At 40.8% G+C, this 21,776-nt stretch overlaps 4 protein-coding genes across 4 annotated transcripts; 3 read left to right on the top strand and 1 right to left on the bottom strand.

The window, feature by feature from the left end:
• The first annotated feature begins 739 nt into the window (after window positions 1-739).
• LOC134674859 (uncharacterized) lies at window positions 740-5,676 on the top strand. Its single transcript, XM_063533015.1, has 7 exons — window positions 740-1,274; window positions 1,833-2,203; window positions 2,598-2,733; window positions 3,323-3,501; window positions 4,524-4,746; window positions 4,994-5,361; window positions 5,516-5,676. The coding sequence occupies exons 1-7, from the start codon at window positions 864-866 to the stop codon at window positions 5,655-5,657; spliced, it is 1,830 nt and encodes a 609-aa protein (XP_063389085.1). The 5' UTR covers window positions 740-863; the 3' UTR covers window positions 5,658-5,676.
• Window positions 5,677-6,896: 1,220 nt separating this feature from the next.
• LOC134674440 (sn-1-specific diacylglycerol lipase ABHD11-like) lies at window positions 6,897-8,834 on the top strand. Its single transcript, XM_063532511.1, has 3 exons — window positions 6,897-7,423; window positions 7,734-8,101; window positions 8,500-8,834. The coding sequence occupies exons 1-3, from the start codon at window positions 6,989-6,991 to the stop codon at window positions 8,636-8,638; spliced, it is 942 nt and encodes a 313-aa protein (XP_063388581.1). The 5' UTR covers window positions 6,897-6,988; the 3' UTR covers window positions 8,639-8,834.
• A 357-nt stretch (window positions 8,835-9,191) lies between these two features.
• Window positions 9,192-21,576, top strand: LOC134674438 (phenoloxidase subunit 2-like). The gene is made up of 12 exons (XM_063532509.1): window positions 9,192-9,345; window positions 11,953-12,148; window positions 12,644-12,752; window positions 13,388-13,511; window positions 16,177-16,385; window positions 16,467-16,719; window positions 17,233-17,385; window positions 17,983-18,117; window positions 18,760-18,941; window positions 19,289-19,431; window positions 20,434-20,669; window positions 21,189-21,576. Exons 1-12 carry the CDS (start codon window positions 9,235-9,237, stop codon window positions 21,414-21,416), a joined length of 2,079 nt encoding a protein of 692 aa, XP_063388579.1. The 5' UTR covers window positions 9,192-9,234; the 3' UTR covers window positions 21,417-21,576.
• Window positions 13,505-14,994, bottom strand: LOC134674439 (2-(3-amino-3-carboxypropyl)histidine synthase subunit 1). Its single transcript, XM_063532510.1, has 2 exons — window positions 14,641-14,994; window positions 13,505-14,559 (listed from the first exon to the last, which is right to left on the bottom strand). The coding sequence occupies exons 1-2, from the start codon at window positions 14,879-14,881 to the stop codon at window positions 13,535-13,537; spliced, it is 1,266 nt and encodes a 421-aa protein (XP_063388580.1). The 5' UTR covers window positions 14,882-14,994; the 3' UTR covers window positions 13,505-13,534.
• Window positions 21,577-21,776: the final 200 nt, after the last annotated feature.

The following is a 21,776-nucleotide window of genomic DNA, read 5'->3' as shown; positions in this document are numbered from 1 at the left end:
TCTATTGTATGTCGCCCATACGGGCAACATATACATGTCTCATGTATAGCTATCACGATTGTATGTCGTGTGCAATGTGTTGGGGACTTTCATGAATATTACAACCGGCCATCTAGACTCGATGTAACCTGCGGGGACACCTCATCATGCCTTCTCATCGTGAACAAGTAAAAAGCTTTCAAAACCGTAACTCGTCTACCTTTTTCCTCATTATCTGACAGTATATACACGGTGTAACATGAGTAAACCGAATAATTTTAATAGCGTATTCCTGATCATATTTAGAGACAAAAATGTCCTATAAACTTTTTTGAAATTCGCCTAGTTTCAGAGATATTATTAATTAAAAAAAAACAAGTTTTTATTGTTACATAGTGTAAAAGGCCTTTTTGATGGTGATGTTGCTGCTATGGGACGTAATCTAAATATCCTTATTGATAGATGTCAAAAAGTGACAAGTAACACTTTGCAAAAAGTAGGTTATACGAAAAAAAATGTAAAAATCAGTTTTAAGTGACAAGTTTACCAATAAAAATGATTTTTTATGTACAAATACATTCAAAAAATTGAAAAAACAAAAGAAAAAAAAATTTTTTTTTTGTCGAAATTGACCTAAACTCATGTTAAATTTTTTACTTCTTTTTTGACCTCAGAAATGCGTGGTTAAAATTATTCGGTTTACTCATGTTACACCGTGTATAAGTTCTCTATGTTATCTGACACCTGACACTAAATGTCACTTTAGTAGACACCTCTATAATTTACAAACACTAATTTAATTATTATTCAACTAAGTAGTTCAAGAAAATGATATTTTATTGTTATTATTTGCCCCATTGGCTATACATAATTGTTTGACATGAATGGATGTGTACACTCGAATACTGCAGCTCTCTAGATTAGTGAACATTTTGCCTCGCATAACTATTGGTACCAGAACTGCTGTGAACTTATCCTTTAAAATCGTAAGCGGTCCCGACAACGAGCCACCTCACCCACCTGACGAAAGACCTCCGCTTATAATCTGCCACGGTTTACTAGGAACGAAAGAAAATTGGAAATATTTAGGGAAAACTATTCACGCGGTAACGAAAAGGGTAGTTGTGCGGATAGACTTGAGGAACCACGGGCTCAGCCCGCAGACCAAGTCGCATAAGTACGAGGAACTGGCTGAAGACGTTCTGCAACTTATGGACAAGCTGGAGTTGGACAACGCCAGTCTTATAGGACACAACATGGGTGCCAGGACAGTAATGGCAGTCGCTTTGATGAAGGTATACCTACACAAATTTATTATATCGATCGTTTACTTTGAAACTCCTTTCAGTCCTGATGCCCTAGGATGGTGTAGAACAGCAGTTTGTTGTTGTCCCATGGTACCCCAGAGGTGCAAAGGGCCTTCACAAGCTCGAGCCACGCCTCTTCCTATCTTCAGCTATCCTTCCGGCCTCACTCCAGCTCACCCGACCGCTCGTAGCTCATTTGTGACGGACCGCTGCCAAGAGTGTACAGGGCGCCCGAGGCCACGGCTTCCGTCCGGCGGTTTCCAACCGTTATTAGTTTCCCCTCCTCGAATACTATGTCCTATCGATCTCCATTTCAGTGTCAATGGGTGTTTGGGTCATTTCTTTCCTTCCCAAAGGCATCTCTTACTTAACAGAATGATGCTAAGATGGTTTGGGGCTATTTACAGATATCTCCTCCAGGTGAAAATAATCAAGATGTTCTTGATCACGATCTCTCATCTCATTCGCGTTTAAATTTCTATCAAAAATAGAGTATGATGATAGCTCAGCTTTATAACTGACATCTAAAACTATTTTGTGTTTCAGCCGTCGGCAGTAGCCAGTATGATTGTGTTAGACATGTCACCCGCAACAACAAGCACGGAATTTACCACACTCTTCCCAAAAATCATGAAAGGGATGACCGAAGTTCAATGGAAAGAAAAGCGCAAAATCAACAAAGCTAGAAAGGAGATAAAAGAACAGTTGAAAAATATCGTTACCAATGAAACCATTATGGCGAATGTGTTATCCAATATCAACGTTAAACAAGATGGCACTATCGGGTGGACATGCAATCTAGAAACGCTCATGAGACATTTTAAATATATTTCGTCGTTTCCATTCACTTTAGATAAAGGCAAGAAGTACCCCGGACCAGCTTTGTTCATAGGCGGACAGCTGTCGGAGTATATTCCGTAAGAATATAAATGTTTTTCTTTTGCCCTCATATTCATAAATCGGAGTTCACATCCGCATAAAGTTTTGTGTCTGATTCGTAATATAAGAAGAACAAGTGGTGATACTGACCACTACGTTACTGATGGGATGGGTTATTAACATTTTAATTTAGTATCCACCATATAGTTATAGAACCCTTTATTTTGCGTAGTTTAGCATTCCTTTTTTAGCAAACAGGTTTAGTAAATAAAATAACCTACTGCATATGTTAGCTAGAGTGCACTGGCGTATTGACGATTTGTCTCATTGGGTCTTTAAAGGTTTGCACCTCCCCTTTCCCTTGCAGTTCGCCGCTCATAGCATCTTAAGCCCTAGGGTAAAAGCGCTCCTCCAACAATATGGTTGTTCCAGTGCCGACGACCTGCCAATGATCAGAGAGCTCTTCCCCCGAGCCGTGGTGAAGTACGTCCCCGGCGCCGGCCACTTCGTCCACAAAGATGAACCCAAGGCCGTACTGGAGCTCGTCATCGGCTTCCTTAATGATCACCAAGATAACTAGACTTTGTCTGTGGTATTAGTCAGAGAGTGTATTTTATGTGAATTTATGTTAATTAATAAACTCGTATTTACTATAAGCCATTTCAATTTTGCTAATCTGCATATTTTTGCATGCCAACCCCTGCAGCAGCACCCCTAAATGGAAATTAACATAAAATGATGATTTTAATAAATTTTATATTGGTACAAACTGCAACACTCCTAACTGTACATCGGTGGCCTTATTACAAAAGGCATGAGGTCTGTACAGGTCTGTAAGACATGTACAGTTAACAATGTGGACGATGGTACACTATGTACCTAGTATAATTTACTATACTCTTCGGCAAAATCATAAAATCATACCTACATCAAAAAAAGTTTCCTCAAAAAGGAGCGTCGCTGCGTTCAGTTGAGAAGTCAAAATATTTTCGTAAACAAAACGCTGAAACTTTATAAGAACAATCAAACGTCAAATAAAGTAGAAAAAGTTTGAAAACGATAAATTATAACAATGCTTTGAAAACGTGTTAAATATTTTCACAAAATCATATGTCCCTATTTCGTTCGAGTGCTGAAATGCATGATTCTGAATCCCTCGTTTGACCGGATATGGCATGAAGGTGTTACAATTACTGCGGCACTATTTCCTCATTTTACACACTCCGATTAGGATCCAAACCCGGTCAGCTGTTGATTTGGCTTACAATGTGTACGGAAAGAGTGAGAGTGGCGGCACACCCGTGGTTGTTCTGCATGGATTATTGGGCTCCAAGAGGTAGGGATAAATAGATATAGTCTGTCCGCTTGTCTAAAGGTGGCCACTGACGAGCCTTCCAACAGTCCAAATAGCGTGGCTGCAATCCAAAATCGGTCCGTGAATGTCAAAAACGTACAATGTTTAATATTAGGATGCCTTCCATTTGGATGAATCCATTGTAACGGCATCCATTTGGAAGGCTCGTCAGTGGCCTGCTTAAGAGTAAAATGTTGAAAACTTGATATTAGAAATAGGACAGGCTATTCTAAGCTGAGCACAAACGTTTCTGCTTTAGCAGCCAAACAAAACATTCACTATTTTACAAAAGGGAGGCCTTTGACGTAAGTACACAACAACCTTGCGCGCGCTACCCTCAGTTTCTCAGTTTTCGTTTTCAGTAATATTTTTGCTTCATCATCATCATCATCTCAGCCATAAAACGTCCACTGCTGAACATAAGCCTCCCCCTTGATGGGGGGGTGAATGCCATAATCGCCACGCTTGGCAGGCGGGTTGGCGATCGCAGTCGAGTACGCTGGATTTGAGGGACGCTGCTGCACGTCCACCGGTGGTCTTGGACGTTGTTTAAGGACATATAGTTCATAGTTTTGTAACAGAGCCCGGCGGTTAATCCTATTGTCTATTGTTAAGTAAAACCGCACGTGCTACTTACCTGCAAAAAAGGGTCATCCTTATTCTATTTGGCACCTGAGCGCGGGCTAGTCCAACGCTCAAAAACCAGTGTAGGTGCGCTCTCCGATAACGCGCCTTTGTTACGCAACTCGATGACACATTTTAGACTGGTTCTGTAGCGTTCGACTCGCCGGCACTCAGTAACCGAAGTACGCAGGTTTTTATGCAGGTGGTTGTGGCACGTGGCACGAGCGGTTGTACTTAACAATGCCTAATAGGATTAGCTCGGGCTCTGTTACAAAACTACGAACTATACCCGGGTCATTTTTGCTTACACATGTAATATTCCGAAATACCTGTTCATGGTATTATTCTAATAGACTTGCGTTCTTGTTTACATTCAAAAGGAACTGGGCTAGCATGAGCCAAAAGATCTCATCTTCGTGCCACCGGATGGTCGTAACTGCCGATATTCGCAACCACGGAGAAAGTCCTCACGACAGTTCACATACCTACCATGAGCTAGCCGCCGATGTGGCCAAGCTAATTGACACCTTGAGGCTGAAGGAAGCTACCGTGATAGGTCATAGTATGGGTGGTAGAACCAGCATGGCTTTAGCGCTTACACAGGTATTGGTTTATGTTTGCTGTTTGTACCGCAGGGAAAGATTTTTTTTGTGGTACCTAATACCTACTTTCTACGAACAAACCTTTAATGTAGAATTCTATCTAGTGTGTAAAATGATTTCGATGCTCATCTCCAGTCAATCCAGTTTTGATCGTTGCAAATCTAATATCTCCCGCGGTCTTGCCTTGTCCGGAAGTAGGCGAAAACTTTAAGTCTTTTTGGCCTCAAATGATGTCCCTTTTATTACAGCCAATGAAAGTCCACAGTCTGGTCGTAGTCGACATCTCACCAGTCTCCACGGCTGGCGTCCTGAATGAATTCTTTCCAGTACTAATAGACAACATGAAAGCCATCGATTTCCAAGGAAAAGCATCTCTAACTGAGGCCAGAGCTTTTGCTAAAGAGAAATTACTGGCCACTGGCTTGTTCGGGGGAGGCAGTATCCATTTCATTCTAATGAATATCGGTCAACGAGGCGACAAGATTGGTTGGATGTGCAACTTGGACGCTCTGAAAAAGCATTTTATGGATATCGCGACTTTTCCGAAAGATTTACAGCGCATGCAGTATAAAGGTCCCGTTCTATTTATAGGTGGTACAGAATCGAACTACTTGCCGTAAGTATGCATTATATAACTAGGTCAATTATTTTAACATGTGTCTACAACTCTACATAGGTGTTCTCTATTCAGAAACTTGGTGAGATGATGAATAAATGGTGAAATACGGAGTGGTTGAAGGGTTGACTTAAGGCTTTTAATATTGTTTCAGGTCACGTGATTTAAAAGGAATCCATCAAATTTTTCCGAATGCGGAGCTCAAGTATGTAGATGGTGTCGGTCATAACGTACATGCCGAGGATCCAGCAGGCTTCTTTAATTACGTCAATGAGTTCCTTACAAAACATGAGTAAAACCGTTACCTAATCTATAGAAGAATTTCAATTATTCCTTTTTGGATTTGTACCTACCAGTCTTTTTTCTTTTTTTTTGTATAGCCTATATTGTGTCCCACTGCTCCAGTCTTATTTAGACAAAATATTTTTACTTGAAATATGAAGGTTACTTGATTAGAGCATAAGCATACCCTCATTAATACCCTGTAAGAATTATAGGCGTTCTTACATTGACTTTATATTAGACCATAGAAAATGTATGAACAATGACAGCGATATCAGGGTCTGTACGAGACGAAGCACGACGTCTTATGCGCTTGAGCTTTCGAAGAGATGTTTTGTTTGTTCTTGTCATCATTCTCTTGCCCTTGTCCCATTCACTTGGGGTCGGCACAGCATGTCTTTCTCTACCACGCCTCTCTGTCGCCCGTCATCTGATCATTCACATGCGTGAGTTCTTGTAATTGTACGTTTACAAGCTTGACGAGCTATGGGCCTGTTTCTCAAAAGCTTGTAATTTATAATAGACTCCAACCATGCTAAAAGTGTGCACTAACCTGTCAGTGATGCATACATAAAGAAGAGAAAAGAGCGTTCTCCCTTCTCCCATCTTAATGGCAGGCAACGCACTTACAATCACACGGTGTCCATGGGTGACGGTAATCGCTTACCATGCCATCAGGCGATACGTCTGCTAAATTTGTTTCCAACATAAAGAAAAGTATCCGAAATGAAGTACTTACCTAACATTTGGCATGAAAACCTAGTGTGTTTCTAAAAGCTTTTTAATACGTTTTATTATGAAGGAGCATCGTACCCATGGGTACCTATCCAAGCAGTACGTAGTGATAATATGCTCTTTGTATCCAAGTTGTATCTAGGGTTGCCAGATCGAAAGGCGCTATTATCTGGAAACAATATCAATTTTTCGGGATTTTAGGACTTGAGTCGGGAAAAAAAATACATTCAAATTAAAGTAATTGTATTAAAAACAACGATATTTTACATTATTGGCACTACGTCAGCTCGCTCGCTCGACGACAGTTCGCAACTTGAAACTGTTGTTTTATAACGTGTAGCCGTTTTTCGGGACGGTTTACACTTTGTCGGGAATCGGGAACACATGCTAAAAATCGGGAGAATCACGCCAAATCCCGACCATCTGGCAACCCTAGTTGTATCCCCTTGATTTTTATAAAAAATGTGAACTCAACTTGTGTATCGAACAAACCTATAAGAAAACTATGTCTCAAACCGTTTCTTAATGTCACACAAATGTCACTTTTGACATCAATCATGTAATTTTACTAATTTTTTTCAAAATTCTGTTTACAAAATTATCAGTAAAAATGTTACCCTTTAAACCAAACTCTAGGATCCTAGCATCATTTTTCAAAACATATCCCGTTATATCCTCACAAATAGTAAGGAAACGGGCGACATTTACTTCAGAAAATTCTGAGTCTGTCGATTTGTCTTACGCTTCTTATGAAAGCACTGAATCAGAGAACAATCCACTTCCTCCTTTAGTAATATTACATGGGTTGTTGGGGTCAAAGAACAATTGGAACAGTACGAGCAAGGCTATCCATAGAACTACGGGGCGGAAAGTGATTAGTGTGGATGCGCGTAACCATGGCGACAGCAGGCATTCTTCGCAACATAGCTATGTCCACATGGCTCACGATGTTATGAATCTGCTGAAAAAGTTGGAGCTGTCTAAAGTGTCTGTGCTAGGGCATAGTATGGGTGGCAGGACTGCTATGGTGTTATCATTGCTTTGTGTGAGTTAAATTTTTTTTTTTATTACTGTTTAAAGTCAGAAAACCTTGGCAATGTCTATTTTATTTCATTCACAGAGATTTTAAGTTAGTAAATAGCCAACTGTTTGTGTTTAACATGTTTCCTCTGCTTACAGAATAAATAATAAAAATTAATAATTTAAAATAAAACCCCCATAAGTACAGTTTTTTTTTTATTACTATGCCATGTAAAAAGTCGGAATGTTCATATAAATATTTAACATTGTATTAATTAATTGTTAATTACATTTTATTTAACTGTTGTAACGTTAATAATTATTTTTCTTTTCAGTCTGATCTAGTATCAAGCCTAATAGTGGTGGACATTTCACCAGTAAAGACTAGCCCACAAATAAACACAATGGCAAGCCTATTTGACGCCATGTCCAATGTCTCCGTGCGCCCCGGCATAGCCATGTCCAAAGCTAGAAAAGTAGCCGACGAACAACTCAAATCAATAACTCCCGATGTCAACTTGAGGAACTTCTTGATAACAAACCTTGTGCAGACACATACAGGAGCTTATACTTGGAGAGTTAACCTGCCAGCCTTGAAGGAGAACTTTTCGGCACATATCTCAAATTTTCCATCCAGTTTGAAAGGGTTACAGTATTGTGGGCCGACTTTATTTATAGGAGGATCTCTGTCAGACTATATAGGGTGAGATACTTTTTTATAAGCTTTTTACTTGGTAAAACGGTTCAGAAGCATTCTATTTCATGAAGTCAAACATACAGGAGCTATTTGTTAGAATTTTGAAATTTAAAAGACTGATTGTTTTAAAACTAAAGTTGTAATTCTGTTGAGATTCAGAATAGTTGAAAATCATCATTTAACTTTTAATCTTTTTTACAAGTACCAGGGATGTATTAAATTTTTTATTGTCATCTGTAATCAAAAGTGCAATTAAATACATTTACCACAAATTCTCCCTTGACAACAATTTCATTTTATTTAACACATTACAAAAATCGTTTATTTACAAACTAGCTATTAACTAGCCTAAATACAAAATAATTTTCAAACAATTTCCTTAATTTTATTTGGTCTATTTTCAGTAAAAATGACCTGCCAGAGATCCAAGAATACTTCCCGCTGGCAGAGCTGGTGTTTATCGAAGGCGCCGGACACTGGGTGCACAGTCAGAAGCCTCAGCCCTTCCTTGAGACTGTGTGCAAGTTCTTAAAAGAAAAATGAATAGTTGCCAATAAATATAGCATAATTATTATAGAATACCAAATATTATAGCATAATTAATTAGATGATATAATTTGTGATTCTGATTACCATTGGAGATTTTACTTATTTTAGTTGACATTGTGATAGTGAAATGTACAAAGTACCTAAATCAGTCCTTTTGTTGTAAATATATTTTTTTGTTGTTAACCGTAAAGATTTTTTTCGTCTATTAACCATAATTACTTCTTTCAAAATATGTGATAACACTACAGAATATTTTAAAATAGGGAAAACCTACACGCTTTTTTAAAATGTTTGGCCAATAGCCGGGAAATAACCCCGCGCGTATACTCGCTATTTGTAAGCCCGGCTAATCAGTTATTTTCGTGTAATTAGTATGCAACTATGTTTTAAAATTTAACCACATTTCCGATAACAAAGTTGCACTCATCGAAAACCACACATTGTGGTTTTGCACTCCCAAACATATTGCACCCCTCACAACTGGAGACCACTATAAAACAGGTCCCAGAAGCTCAGCACACCATTCCCACTTCACACTTCGTGAAGTGAGCACCAACTTTTGTTTTTAATTTTATTTTTTAATAAAAACAATGGCCAACGTAGTGAACAGTTTGAAGCTGCTGTTCGACCGGCCCAACGAGCCGCTCATCACGCCCAAGGGGGAGAATAATGCTGTGTTTCAGCTTACGGAGCAGGTTCTGGTGAGTATCTTCTTTTATATCTTAACACACTCACTGCCAGCGACTCCCTAGGGGAGTTCACGGTTCGTAGGCGCTTTTCGCTACATACGGTTTTTCCCGTGTTATCGGCTACGCTCGTAGCGCGTAGCTCGGGCTGGCACTGAATGTGTTAACAGCCTTTGCCCGCCACTTGGTCTTTAGAAATAGTTAAACAATAAACTTCCCCTGACTTTCTATAAGCCAAATTTCATTTAAATCGGTGTAGTAATTTAGTAGCGAAAAGGTAGCAGACAGAGTTACTTTCGCATTTATAATTTTAGTACGAATATCTTTGAACACGGTATTATTTGAAATAGATGCTCGGTGTGCTCACTTAAATGACTCCTTTTAGAAACAGGTCGTGTTTTCGAACCGTGCCTCTCGTCTCGTCTCGTAACGACTTTTTTAAAAGTCTGTACCTACCATCGCCCACACCATACTCTTTATTCTGTGCCCACACTATTAACTACATCAGTGGACCTTATGCCTTTTGTAATAAGGTCCACCGATGTGCAGTTAGGAGTGTTGCTGTTTGTAGCCAAAGAGAATATATAAATCACTATAAAAACTTTTTACAAAAAAAAGAAAACCGACTTCAAAAAGGATGAAATAAAATATTATCCTTTTTAAGTCTATGCGTTACTAACTGATATGTTTTAAGTCGGTGCCAAGCCAACTTTTGAAGCATACCATGATTTTGGTGCGATTCGATAAGGATGTACGTTAGATTGCCTTACGCGACGACAATGAACGTACTTTCTGTAGGTACAGTCGACGTTAAAAATATGTTTACACTTTTCGTCTTATTACAAAGGAGTAAGGTGCAAAAGTGTAAACATATATTTGACGTCGACTGTACCTAAGAACACACCTCAGAACACACGATCAAACCTTCTTGGCACAGTCCGTACCATGTTTGTCGGCACGCAAGCGTGGGATTGGGACTGAAGTTATTTCCCGTCCCTTATTCAGAGGACTACATTTCAAAATATAAAACAATTCAAGGAATTTACTTTCTTGCCAAATTTCACCTAAAGCGGTTCAGTTGTTTAGCGATGAAAAGGCGACAAAGAGGCAGACAGAATTACTTACACATTTATAATAGTTATTAGTACAGTTCTAATGGGATTTATAGTCATAAAGCTGATTATTTTTGACGGGTATTATTACTACTTGGCTTGGCACCGACTTCAAACATATCAGTTAGTAACGCATAGACTTAAAAAGGATAATATTTTATTTCATCCTTTTTGAAGTCGGTTTTCTTTTTTTGGTAAAAAGTTTTTATTTTTCCATTTTTAGTTTGAACGCATTGTTAAGAGCGCGACGCATGAATGAAAAACAACATCATGATTAACACTAAATTCGTGTACAATTTTCTCGGGCCTATCTGGGAAATTATAATTCCTGTCACTTCACTAAATCCATCCTCCGCCCCGCCACTGACCCAATCCCTCAAACCCCCCCCCCCCGATCACTCTACCTCTCAGCGCATCAACCCCTGATTCATGTACCAGTCGGCCCTGAACCAGCAGCCCATCAACCACCATTACCCGACCCCTTAATCCCTAACTCCTAACCCTAACCCCCGATCAGAAGCCTTACCAGCTTACCAAGAGTGTGACATTGATTTATTCGCTAGCGTGTGTGTACTTACTTTCTTTGCATCTCGCTCGTACTGGCATATTAGTGCGAGCGAGATGCATAAAAAGTAAGTTACGAAGACGTTAGCATTACTATATGTCAATGTCAAACTCGTGGTAAGGCTACACTTGCACTACATCAAATTGGCGGTGTTCGGAAGCAAATACTCGAGTTACTTTAGAAAACACCGAAATCACTTTACACGTGCCTTTAAAAACTGAGGAGTTCCCTCAATTCCTCATGGATTCCATCATCAGACCAGAACCAAAAATAATACGGAAACACCTCGGAGGCAACTCCTTCCAAACAAAAAAAGAATTACTCAAATCGGATCACAGGTGCCGGAGTAATCGCTGAACATACTACATTTAAAAAATCATCATCATTTTATCATCAAAACAATCATCATCATCAGGTCTACTTCATCAAAATGGTGGTTTTCGGAAGGAAATGCTCGAGTTGCTTAAGAAAACACCCAAATCGCCATGCATGTGCCTTTAAAAATTGAGGAGTTCCCTCAATTCCTCATGGATCCCATCATCAGAACAGAACCAAATTAAAATGGGACCAACTCGGAGGTAGCTCCTTTCAAACAAAAAAAGAATTACTCAAATCGGACTACGGGTCTCGGAGTAATCGGTGAACGTACATAGAAAAAAAAAAATAGCCACAACCGAATACAGAACCTCCTCCTTCTATGAAATGGAAGTCGGTTAATAATGCGTTACGTTTGTAGCTTTGTACCTACGAAATATAGTATATTAGGTTTATGTAACTCGCTTTTCGGTGACTGAAAACATCCTGAGGAATCCTGACTGGTCAAAAAATGCCTAGTTTCCCCTTCTGGGTTGGGAAATCTGGTAGCATTGTGTCCCTAACAGTAGGAATAGGAATGAATAATTCTTGGGTACCTAACAGTAGGAAATGACGATGTCAAAATTCCAGCCCGAGGAATACTCCTCCAACGGTATCGAGCTCAACAACCGCTTCGGCGACGATGCTTCCGAAAAGATCCCCGTCAAACATATCAGCCAAGTCCCGCAGTTAAACAAAGCGAGAATGCTGCCCGTGGACTCGGACTTCTCGCTCTTCATCCCCTTACACCAGGAGTACGCCACTGAAGTCATCGACGCGCTGATGAGTGAGTAACTTAAAGGCTGAGGCCAAATTTCGTCATCTATTCACCTCTTTATCGTTCTGATCTAATTATGCAAGAGCCCTCAGGGCTATAACCGCGAAAATCGAAGTTCGCAAATTGCGTGCATCTTCCTCTGTTACTTTAATTACGCCTTCATTGGAGTAAAAGAGAAAGATCCCCGCAATTTGCGAATTTTGGTTTTCGCGGTAGGCCCTCTGAATCTGAGGATAGTACCTATGTGTCAACCGTGGTCTTTGGGGTCCTACCGCGATATTAGCTAGCTAGCTTTTTTCTAGCTAGCTAGGCATCCTGGGCTCTTCAGTCTAAGGGTCTACAATTAAAAGAGACTGTTAATAACTTATGCTAAATAGGTACTATTCTAAATACTATGGGATTTTGATTTTCATCAACAACTCTTCTCTACTCTATAGATAAATAATACAATTAATGGGTTTTAAAGTTATTTTATTAAAAAATAACATAAATATTTTGCTTCAGGTGTCCCTGAGAACCAACTGCAAGATTTCCTGTCGACCTGCATCTTCGCAAGAGCCAACTTGAACCCTCAGCTCTTCAACTACTGCTACTCTGTAGCACTCATGCATAGGTAAGGGTGGTATTCCATACTGTCCAATATTTTGGTCCAATGTCATTGCGTCGCACACTCTCATTCAGCAAAATGTGAAACAAAATACACATTGGAAAAAAAATTGGACAGGTGGAATACCACCTTAAAAATCTCTTTTGTTTTTGCGATTAGCCTTTATTTCTGTCTATTTAGAATTTTCGCGGTTAGGGCATTGACTTTTCTATTCCCGATCATTTGGAACCTTTGCACTTTTACGTGTTTAAGCCAGCACAAACGCAGTTTTACGGTGTTTCATGTATTTAGCCTCGGAAAGTTTACATAAATACGTTACTACACGGCTTTATATTAGGCTAAAGAAATATACTCAATAGTAATGAAAAAAAATAGATTACTCTGTATCGAATTTCCACACAGAGAAACAACCCATTGTCTCATATTAATACTCTTCTGAGTTACATCGCGAGAAATTATAAATACGAGGCCAATGTGTTTTGCATTTAAACTATTTTTAAGTAGCAATATTCTTTGTAAATCTCTATTCTACAAATAGTATGTACATAAATATTATTTACAAAATTCCAATAATTAAAATCAGTAATCGGTATCCAATGTACAACATTAAACAATAATAATTTTATATCACATTGTTACAGGCGTGACACTAGGAATGTCCCCATCCAGAACTTTGCAGAAACCTTCCCCTCTAAGTTCTTGGACTCCAAAGTGTTCTCCCAAGCGCGTGAAGTCGCGAGAGTAACCCCAGGAACCGCAGCTGCCGTAAGTACCCACTAAGTTTTGTGCTATTTCTCCTTCTTTTCTTTCCCTTTACCCCCACAGCAGTTATCACACACCTTGTCACCTTCAGAGCATAACACGGGCTTGTAATTCGGAGTCCACGGCCCTAAGCTGGCATTCGAATAGAAATCCATAGGATATGTACCATCGTCTTTCAGCCATTTACTGTTTCCTAGTGACACTGAAAACTCGTAAGGTGTCAACAAAGGCCTCGGGAATGCTGTCCCCCAATCAATGGATAATCGCGGACATGCCACTTGCACAAAGGCATCCAGGTTAAATAAGGATAGTTTACTAGGAAAAATCTCGGATAACAAGATTTTTACATATTTCTTATCAGCATTTTTAATTTGCTTTTCTAGATTGCTTAAAACTTTTGTACTTCCTTGCCGCCCAAGAGTCCCTAAAATGAGACCAAAATTACCGGCATCTTCTGCTATTTTTACTTGATTTTGCCTGTTTTCTTGCATCAAGCTATGTTCATATAACTCGGATGTGAATTTCTTTTCATAAGGATCATATTTATAAGCTGGAATACTAGGATTGGCTATCATAATTGCTTCTAAGTGGAATCTCCCATCACCTAGATATATTATGTATTCTGAATCAACTTTTGGTGCAGTGCACCCTAGAATTTCTCCCGGAGATAGTGGTCTGCATTGTGGAACTGTCACTATGTATTCATCTGACCGAAGAGTTTTAGCAATGGCATGTAGAGTAGTGACAAACTGGATTGTGCTAACTATGGCTAGGTGTGATCTTTTAGGGAAGTTTAATTTGATTGTTTCTATAAAGTGCGACGGGTCGATCTTGATGTCCACAAATATGTAGAGTACCTTAACGTCAGTGGTTTGGTCAATGGGTATGAGGCAGGAGTGTCCGTAGTGCACGAGGAGATCGACGCCGAGCGCGGCCGCGGTGAAGTCGTCGATACAGCACGCCCCATATGTCACATCACCCATTATTAACGTGTCAGCCTCTGTGAATGTCTCAATGATGTCACACAAAGTCGTAGCGAACATCGTTAACCCTGAAAATACAAGAAAAAAATCCTTAACATCTTTCTTAAAACCTTTGAAACTACGAAAAAAACTAGTGATAGCTTACATACCTTCTGGCAATTGAAGAGCCACTCTTTTAGCACCAACCGATCTTATTCTCCATATTGTCTTATGGATTTCGAAGTTATAGTTCTGAGGCAACGCTTCACATGCTCTGTTCAGTAAAGGATCATTTAATAACTCGTCAGGAATTTTATTCAACAATCGAACGTTCGGTTTGAAAGTTTTTCTCTGTCCTTCGGGTTTTGCTCGCACTACGACCACGCCTGGGTTTTGGAGTAGGTCTTCCATTACTTCTTAGGTTGCTGAAAAGCTATGTCAAACGCTCACAATATTCCAGGTTATATTTTTGTAATAATATAAACACGCGCGCTGAGAACTCGGACATCGATAGGTGGCCTACGTGACTTTTGCAATTTTTGCGTTCCGTTCCTTAACATCAACTTAGCATTGACAATCTTGTCTTGAATAATCAATAATAATATAATGTTGTTAAATAGTTATTATTTTTGATATTTATACATGTTTAATATATTACAATTAAATTTATTAATTTAGTAATATGCTAGTAGTAATGAGTTCATTAGATAATGATTTTATTTATCGCTAAAAACTAAATCGTTAATTTCGTGGAACGGAACAAAACATTGACAGCATCATAGACTTATGACAGCATGGACCAAGGCCCCTACCTTTATTGTTCTATTTGACGGCGCAGCAACTAGTATCATTTCTCTCTCCTCGCTCTTTTAAAATGCCATTTGTCAAAAAAGGACAACTATACTGTTGACAAGATGAACTTCAAATCCAAGTGGCCCCTTTTTAGGCGACCCAGCTTGTACATGTGTGCGTAAAAACGTATATGTGTGCTCTTTTAGGGATGTGAAAAGTCGATTTTAATCATGTTATATATCGATAAACGCTACACAGCGGAACGAAATAGCGATTAATTGAAGCTTCAATATCTTCGTTAAACATAAACATAATTGAAATGCTAATGGATAATGAATATATTATAATGTAATAAAATAATTCAATTATTGCGGACCACCTATTTTAATAGGTATTTATGTATTTTAATTAAATATCTGAACTTTCCCTTGGTTCTCTCCTGGGGCGTGACTACAAAATTGTGATCTGATAACCGCAATAAAGAAAAAAAGCGTTTTTCTTCATTTTAGGTATAGTTAAACCTTTGAAGTAAAATTAAAATTGCAAGAAATGTCGGTAGTTTATCGATATGACTTTATCGACATGGCTACAGCAAAGTGGGTCGCTTTGTAAAGTTGCTAACACACTATCGCACCGCACCAAGGTCATTGTGGGACGCACCCATAAGTAAGAGGGAGAAAGAGATATCGCTTTCTCCCTTTTACTTATGGGTGCGTCCCACAATGACCTTGGTGCGGTGCGATAGTGTGTTAGCAACTTTAATCGTACACTAAACAAAAAGTGGTCCCACTGACAGCTCGCCTGGAAGGCATCTGTATATATTCTTATATCTATGGCATGGACAGCTGTCATCTGAATGACATCACGTTCCGTTTCAACCATACGCTGTTTTAACTTGTCGCGTTCCATTTCAGCGTACTCCCATTATCATCCCACGAGACTACACCGCCACAGACTTGGAAGAAGAACACCGTCTCGCCTATTTCCGTGAAGATATTGGCGTGAACCTGCATCACTGGCATTGGCACTTGGTGTACCCGTTCACTGCCAGCGACAGAGCCATCGTCGCTAAGGACCGTCGTGGCGAACTGTTTTTCTACATGCACCAGCAAATTATCGCGCGGTACGTAAAAAATTAAAAATCGAAATCATTCATGTAATATTTGAAACACTTTCTCTGCTGAACGAGGTATTTTATTTATAGTTACAATGGAGAGCGTTTAAACAATGCGCTTAAGCGTGTGAAGAAGTTCAACAACTGGCGTGAACCTATCCCCGAGGCGTATTACCCAAAGCTTGACAGCTTGACGTCGTCGCGCGGATGGCCCCCACGGCAGTCAGGCATGCGCTGGCAAAGCGTGAACCGTCCGGCTGACGGCCTTAACGTTACCCTCGAGACCATGGAAAGGCAGAGGAGGGCTATTGAAGAAGCTATTGCGTCTGGACGTGCTCAATTAGTAAGTTTTATTATCCGAAATTATATATTTATGGGATACACTATTAAATAACTGTGGAGTAAATCTATTCATTTTAAAGAGGTCTTTGGTCACTAGAAGTTAGACCAAGAAAAGTCTGCAGCGATTTTTATAAGTGGGATAAGCCCAACGCAGTGCAATAATTTCATAGAAGTTTGACTTTAAAAATAACACTTGCACTGTGACGGCTATCAAAATCTTTGCAGACTTTTCTTGGTCTAACTCTATCTTTCGGTAGGAATAATGACATGTAGTTATATCAGTTTATAACAGTTTTACTCTAATTTTAATTTCACCCTGACCTAATTCGCTTTAGTTACCAGGCCTATAACCGCGAACATTGAAGTTCGCAAATTGCGGGCATTTTTCTCTGTTACTCTAATTATGCCTTCATTGGAGTAAAAGAGAAAGATCCCCCGCAATTTGCGAATTTCGGTTTTCGCGGTAGCCCCTCAGTGCTCATCAGTATTCCGTTCTTATTTCTTGTACGTGCAGGCCGACGGCGGCACGATGCCACTGGACATTGACACCCTGGGCAACATGGTGGAGGCGAGCATCCTGTCGCCCAACCCGCAACTCTACGGCTCTGTGCACAACAACGGCCATATCTTCTCCGCCTACGTGCATGACCCTGATCACCGTTATCTGGTAAGATTTGTCATATTATCCATCTGGCGGGGTCTTTAACGACTTCGTCCTGGTAGAATACCACACAACACACAGACACAGCTAGACAACGAACCATGGCGTTCCTTAGTGCGTCCACTTCGGGTCGCTGCGCCACGGCAGTAAGTAAGTCCTGGTAGAATGTTCGCGATCCCAGGACGCCACCCCAAACGGCATATTGTGGGAAACGCCGGTGTGGGTTTAGTGGGTCCTCCCCTCTTTTCACACTTGAAAAGAGCTGGGAGGTGAGAGTCCCCCATAATGAGCCCATCTCGGGGCCAGGGGGACGATGCGTGACAGCATTCCCACATCGACAAAAAAGGGTCCTTAACGACATAATTTAGGAAAGGATCGTATATCGGGTTCAGTTTTAAAGCTCTGCCGTACTCCAAAATGCTTTGTCGTTGGATTTGAGGCTATGGTACACCATACGTTTAGAGACCCGTGGAGCGTTTAACGAGCGCTAGCTTTTCCCTGCCAGTTGTAAAACTTGTTTTATGTTTTAGGAGTTGGTTTTCTCATATCGTCTTCAAAAGACAGTAAAGGAATGTTCTCTCATCATAAATTGGTCTTACGCAGGAATCATTCAGCACAATCGCGGATGAGGCGACGACGATGCGCGACCCCTTCTTCTACCGCTGGCACGCGTGGATCGACGACCTGTTCCAGTCGCACAAGGAATCCTCGTTCGTGGCGCGTTATACTCGTTCTGAGGTACCTCCACCATTCACGAGGATGCGTGATAACCAGATTAAAGGCTGATTTAGACGGCGCGCGAACTCGCATGCGATTTTAGTTACATTGCGGACTGTTGGTTACGTCAATTCAACCGACCGAGCAAAAACCGCTATGTAATGAAACTCGCATGCGAGTTCTCGCATCGTCTAAATCAGCTAAGGGTTAGTTACTAGCTGTCATAGTCATCAGTAAAATGTTCGCTAAATCTTATTGTACTTACAAAATTATTTGTAGTTCATTGCGAAAAGTAGACTGATCAAATGTCAATTGGTTGAGACTGGGTTGGGTCAATTTGGCTCTCATAACATTAAGTACTTTCTCTTTAGTATTTTTAGCAAATAACTGCCTTCTGATCTTACACAACTGAAAGCAGAAACGTTACTCTATCATCAATAGATGCCGCAATCTCCAAAATTAACGATATTTATGTACGAAGTATACGAAGTGTGATTGTCAGTCGATACTCCAAGATCCGCAATACTACAAGATAACATGTCGTCATCCTGAATACCGGTGTGTTCCTAGCATTCGCCAAAGAAATAGATGAACTGTGTATCATCAGTCTGTAGGTAACTACTTCTCGGCGTTGCTTGGTTAACCTACAAGTAACTGTTCCAGCTTGAGAACCCCGGCGTAACAGTGACGTCAGCCATGATCCAGAGCCAAGGCGGGCAGCCCAACACCCTCAACACGTTCTGGATGCTGAGCGACGTGGACCTCTCGCGCGGCCTCGACTTCTCCAACCGCGCGCCCGTGTTCGCGCGCTTCACGCATCTCAACCACCGCCCGTTCCAATATGTGTAAGTCACATTCAAAGACCTCCAATTCGAACTAGAAATGTTCCATCTAGGATATTGGACTTGAGTCACATTATATTATATGATGTAACGTGTTTGCATCTCTTTCTGCGGGGCGATTCTCTTGAATTTAGCTCAACAACTGTTGCAGCAGCTGCAAGGGGATCTGCTATAAAAACCGGCCAAATGCGAGTCGGGCGAATCGCACGAAGGGTTACGTACCATTACGCAACAAACACAAGTTCAAAAAGCTGCTCATCTGCTTAATCAATGTTGCTGACTTACACATCTAAAATTGTAACTTGTACTTTTATAAAGGGGTGGGATCCTGATCTTGTGTATGTGTGCAGCATCAACGTGAACAACACTGGCTCGGCGCGGCGCACGACGGTGCGCATCTTCCTCACGCCCAAGTTCGACGAGCGCAACCTGCCCTGGAACCTCAACGACCAGCGCAAGATGTTCATCGAGATGGACCGCTTCGTCGTGCCTTGTACGTACCTTAGGCACCATCCTGGAAAACCATTTCCACCTATCAAATTTATTTGTCCAATGTATATTGCGTCTCACATTTTAGTGGGCTCATTTAGACGATGCGAGAACTCGCATACGAGTTTCATTACATTGCGGTTTTTGATCGGTCGGTTGAATTGGACGTACCCAACAGTCCGCAATGTAACCAAAATCGCATGCGCGTTCGCGGGCCGTTTAAATCAGCCCTATTAGAGAGTGAGACGCAATGACATGGACAGGTGGAATACCACGCTTATCTACTTACATACATAGTATTGAGCGTTCAAGAAACCTAAATATACATATACGGCTTAGAATCGCTTAGGTGATGCTGACAATGTTCTCATTAGAGCTCTTTTTCCCATTGACGTCCAGTTTTTTGCGGGTACGGTTTTCTGCAGAATCCCGTTTTAGTAGTAAGTATACTTGCTAGTTTGCAGGATACTGCACGCATACTACAGAAAACTGGATCCTGCAGAAAACCGTACCCGCAAAAAACTGTACGTCAGTTGGAAAGAGGTCTTACCTGGTCTTTCGTGAAGGCAATGATATATTGATTGAGTAAGATGTGTAAAATCTAAGATAATTTCGTGCTTCGAATTTGACAGGTAAACGAGATGGCGCTGTACAGCTCCATACATTTTGCAGTAACCCTGATTGTCAAAAGTTGACGTTTGACAATTAAGTGACCGCAAAATATATGGCGGAGTACAGCGCCATCTGTTTTGGTTGTCAAACTAAGGGGCACGTTTTTTTCTTAGACTTTACCTCTCTATTACAATATATTCTCTTTGGTGAAGGTATCTCGATTTTTGTCACACCAATTTTAAAAGATTTATCAAGCTGTATTATGGTCTTAAGACCATAAAGTCTAGAAAGTAAGTCTAGTCTTAAGTCTTTAAAGACGGATGATGTAGATGATGAATTGCAATTTTCTAATGGAATCTGCTGTTTCACTATAATTTGTAATACATTTTTGCAGTGAACGCCGGCCAAAACACCATCACCCGCCAATCCACCCAGTCCTCCGTGACCATTCCGTTCGAGCAGACCTTCCGTGACCTGAGCGTCCAGGGCGACGACCCGCGCCGCGACGACCTGGCCATCTTCAACTTCTGCGGCTGCGGGTGGCCGCAGCACATGCTGGTGCCCAAGGGGACGGAGGGCGGCGCGCAGTACCAGCTCTTCGTCATGTGCTCCAACTACGATCTGGACAGGGTGAGTGAATGAACTGAATGAACCATTCCAGCAGACCTTCCGTGACCTGAGCATCTAGGGTTCGACTATCTTTAGCGCCCGTTTTTGAAAGCCCGGGACCGTCTATACGGTTCAAAGGACCAATTTTTAGGGTGGGCCTAACCAAACCTCTTAATTTCATTAGTTGCATTACGCTGTCTCGCTTGCACACCGGCGGACCATGCGGTAGCTGAGTAAATGATGATAGTTGCTAAACAGGTACAATACCAAGTAGGTACAGCACCTGCAATAATATGTTACTCTTCAAAGGCCGCAAAAATGTCTGACACGATCTGATCTTATTTGTAGAGCCATAAGAGCGTGACATATATTTTTGCGGCCTTCGAAGAGTAACATATTATTGCAGGTGACTGTACTTGTAAGATGTAGTAAACTAAGTTTTGTTAGTAACTTATTTTAAAAACGGTCGTCATAACGAAAGACACTCAAAGACCTTAACCACTTACAAAACATGTAACTAATTCTTTTATTTAATTCCAGGTGGACCAACCCGACGGCACCGAGCTCACCTGCGACCAGGCCTCCAGCTTCTGCGGCCTCAAGGACCGGCTGTTCCCCGACAAGCGCGCCATGGGGTTCCCCTTCGACCGGCCCTCGGCCTCCGCCAGCAGCATCACGGACTTCATTCTCGACAACATGGCGCTCACTGACATCACCATTCTGCTGCAGAACGTTACAGAGAATAATCCGAGGAACCCGACAAATTAAACTGCTGAGGTGAAAAGGATCGACCACACCGGAACTTGAACTTGATACCAGGCTGACATTTCAAAAATGACAATCTAACTCGATACCAGTGGTAAAAGGTGGGAAAAAAATTCCCAGTAGTTACCACTGGTAAGAACTTGGTGGTGACTAGTGGGAATAACCCAATAGAACTAAACCCTACTCATCGAAAATAGAACACATATTTAAAGTGGCGTATGTGGGATATATATATCCCTTTAGCCTAGTAAAGGGTCAAATCTTTTATTGAAGCAGCGGTGTGGCTGACCTTAAGTAAACACAAAGATGAAATTCTATTTGAAGAAGACTGCAAGTGATATGGCTACCGATGCTAGTGTACAT

Source organism: Cydia fagiglandana, chromosome 20, assembly GCF_963556715.1.
Source record: "Cydia fagiglandana chromosome 20, ilCydFagi1.1, whole genome shotgun sequence".
NCBI lineage: Eukaryota > Metazoa > Arthropoda > Insecta > Lepidoptera > Tortricidae > Cydia > Cydia fagiglandana.
This window is presented reverse-complemented; position numbering and strand designations above follow the sequence as displayed.

What these genes read in the sequence shown, in the direction of transcription:
- LOC134674859 (XM_063533015.1), top strand. Translation starts at nt 864, where the DNA reads ATGGATGTGTACACTCGAATACTGCAGCTCTCTAGATTAGTGAACATT. An exon ending in TCGGCTTCCTTAATGATCAC is followed by an intron (nt 2,734 to 3,322) that starts CAAGATAACTAG and finishes TTCTGAATCCCT; the next exon opens with CGTTTGACCGGATATGGCAT. An exon ending in GGATTATTGGGCTCCAAGAG is followed by an intron (nt 3,502 to 4,523) that starts GTAGGGATAAAT and finishes TACATTCAAAAG; the next exon opens with GAACTGGGCTAGCATGAGCC.
- LOC134674440 (XM_063532511.1), top strand. Translation starts at nt 6,989, where the DNA reads ATGTTACCCTTTAAACCAAACTCTAGGATCCTAGCATCATTTTTCAAA. An exon ending in TGGTGTTATCATTGCTTTGT is followed by an intron (nt 7,424 to 7,733) that starts GTGAGTTAAATT and finishes TTTTCTTTTCAG; the next exon opens with TCTGATCTAGTATCAAGCCT. An exon ending in TCTCTGTCAGACTATATAGG is followed by an intron (nt 8,102 to 8,499) that starts GTGAGATACTTT and finishes GTCTATTTTCAG; the next exon opens with TAAAAATGACCTGCCAGAGA.
- LOC134674438 (XM_063532509.1), top strand. Translation starts at nt 9,235, where the DNA reads ATGGCCAACGTAGTGAACAGTTTGAAGCTGCTGTTCGACCGGCCCAAC. An exon ending in GGACCGCTTCGTCGTGCCTT is followed by an intron (nt 19,432 to 20,433) that starts GTACGTACCTTA and finishes ACATTTTTGCAG; the next exon opens with TGAACGCCGGCCAAAACACC. An exon ending in CCAACTACGATCTGGACAGG is followed by an intron (nt 20,670 to 21,188) that starts GTGAGTGAATGA and finishes ATTTAATTCCAG; the next exon opens with GTGGACCAACCCGACGGCAC.
- LOC134674439 (XM_063532510.1), bottom strand. Translation starts at nt 14,881, where the DNA reads ATGGAAGACCTACTCCAAAACCCAGGCGTGGTCGTAGTGCGAGCAAAA. An exon ending in GGCTCTTCAATTGCCAGAAG is followed by an intron (nt 14,560 to 14,640) that starts GTATGTAAGCTA and finishes TTGTATTTTCAG; the next exon opens with GGTTAACGATGTTCGCTACG.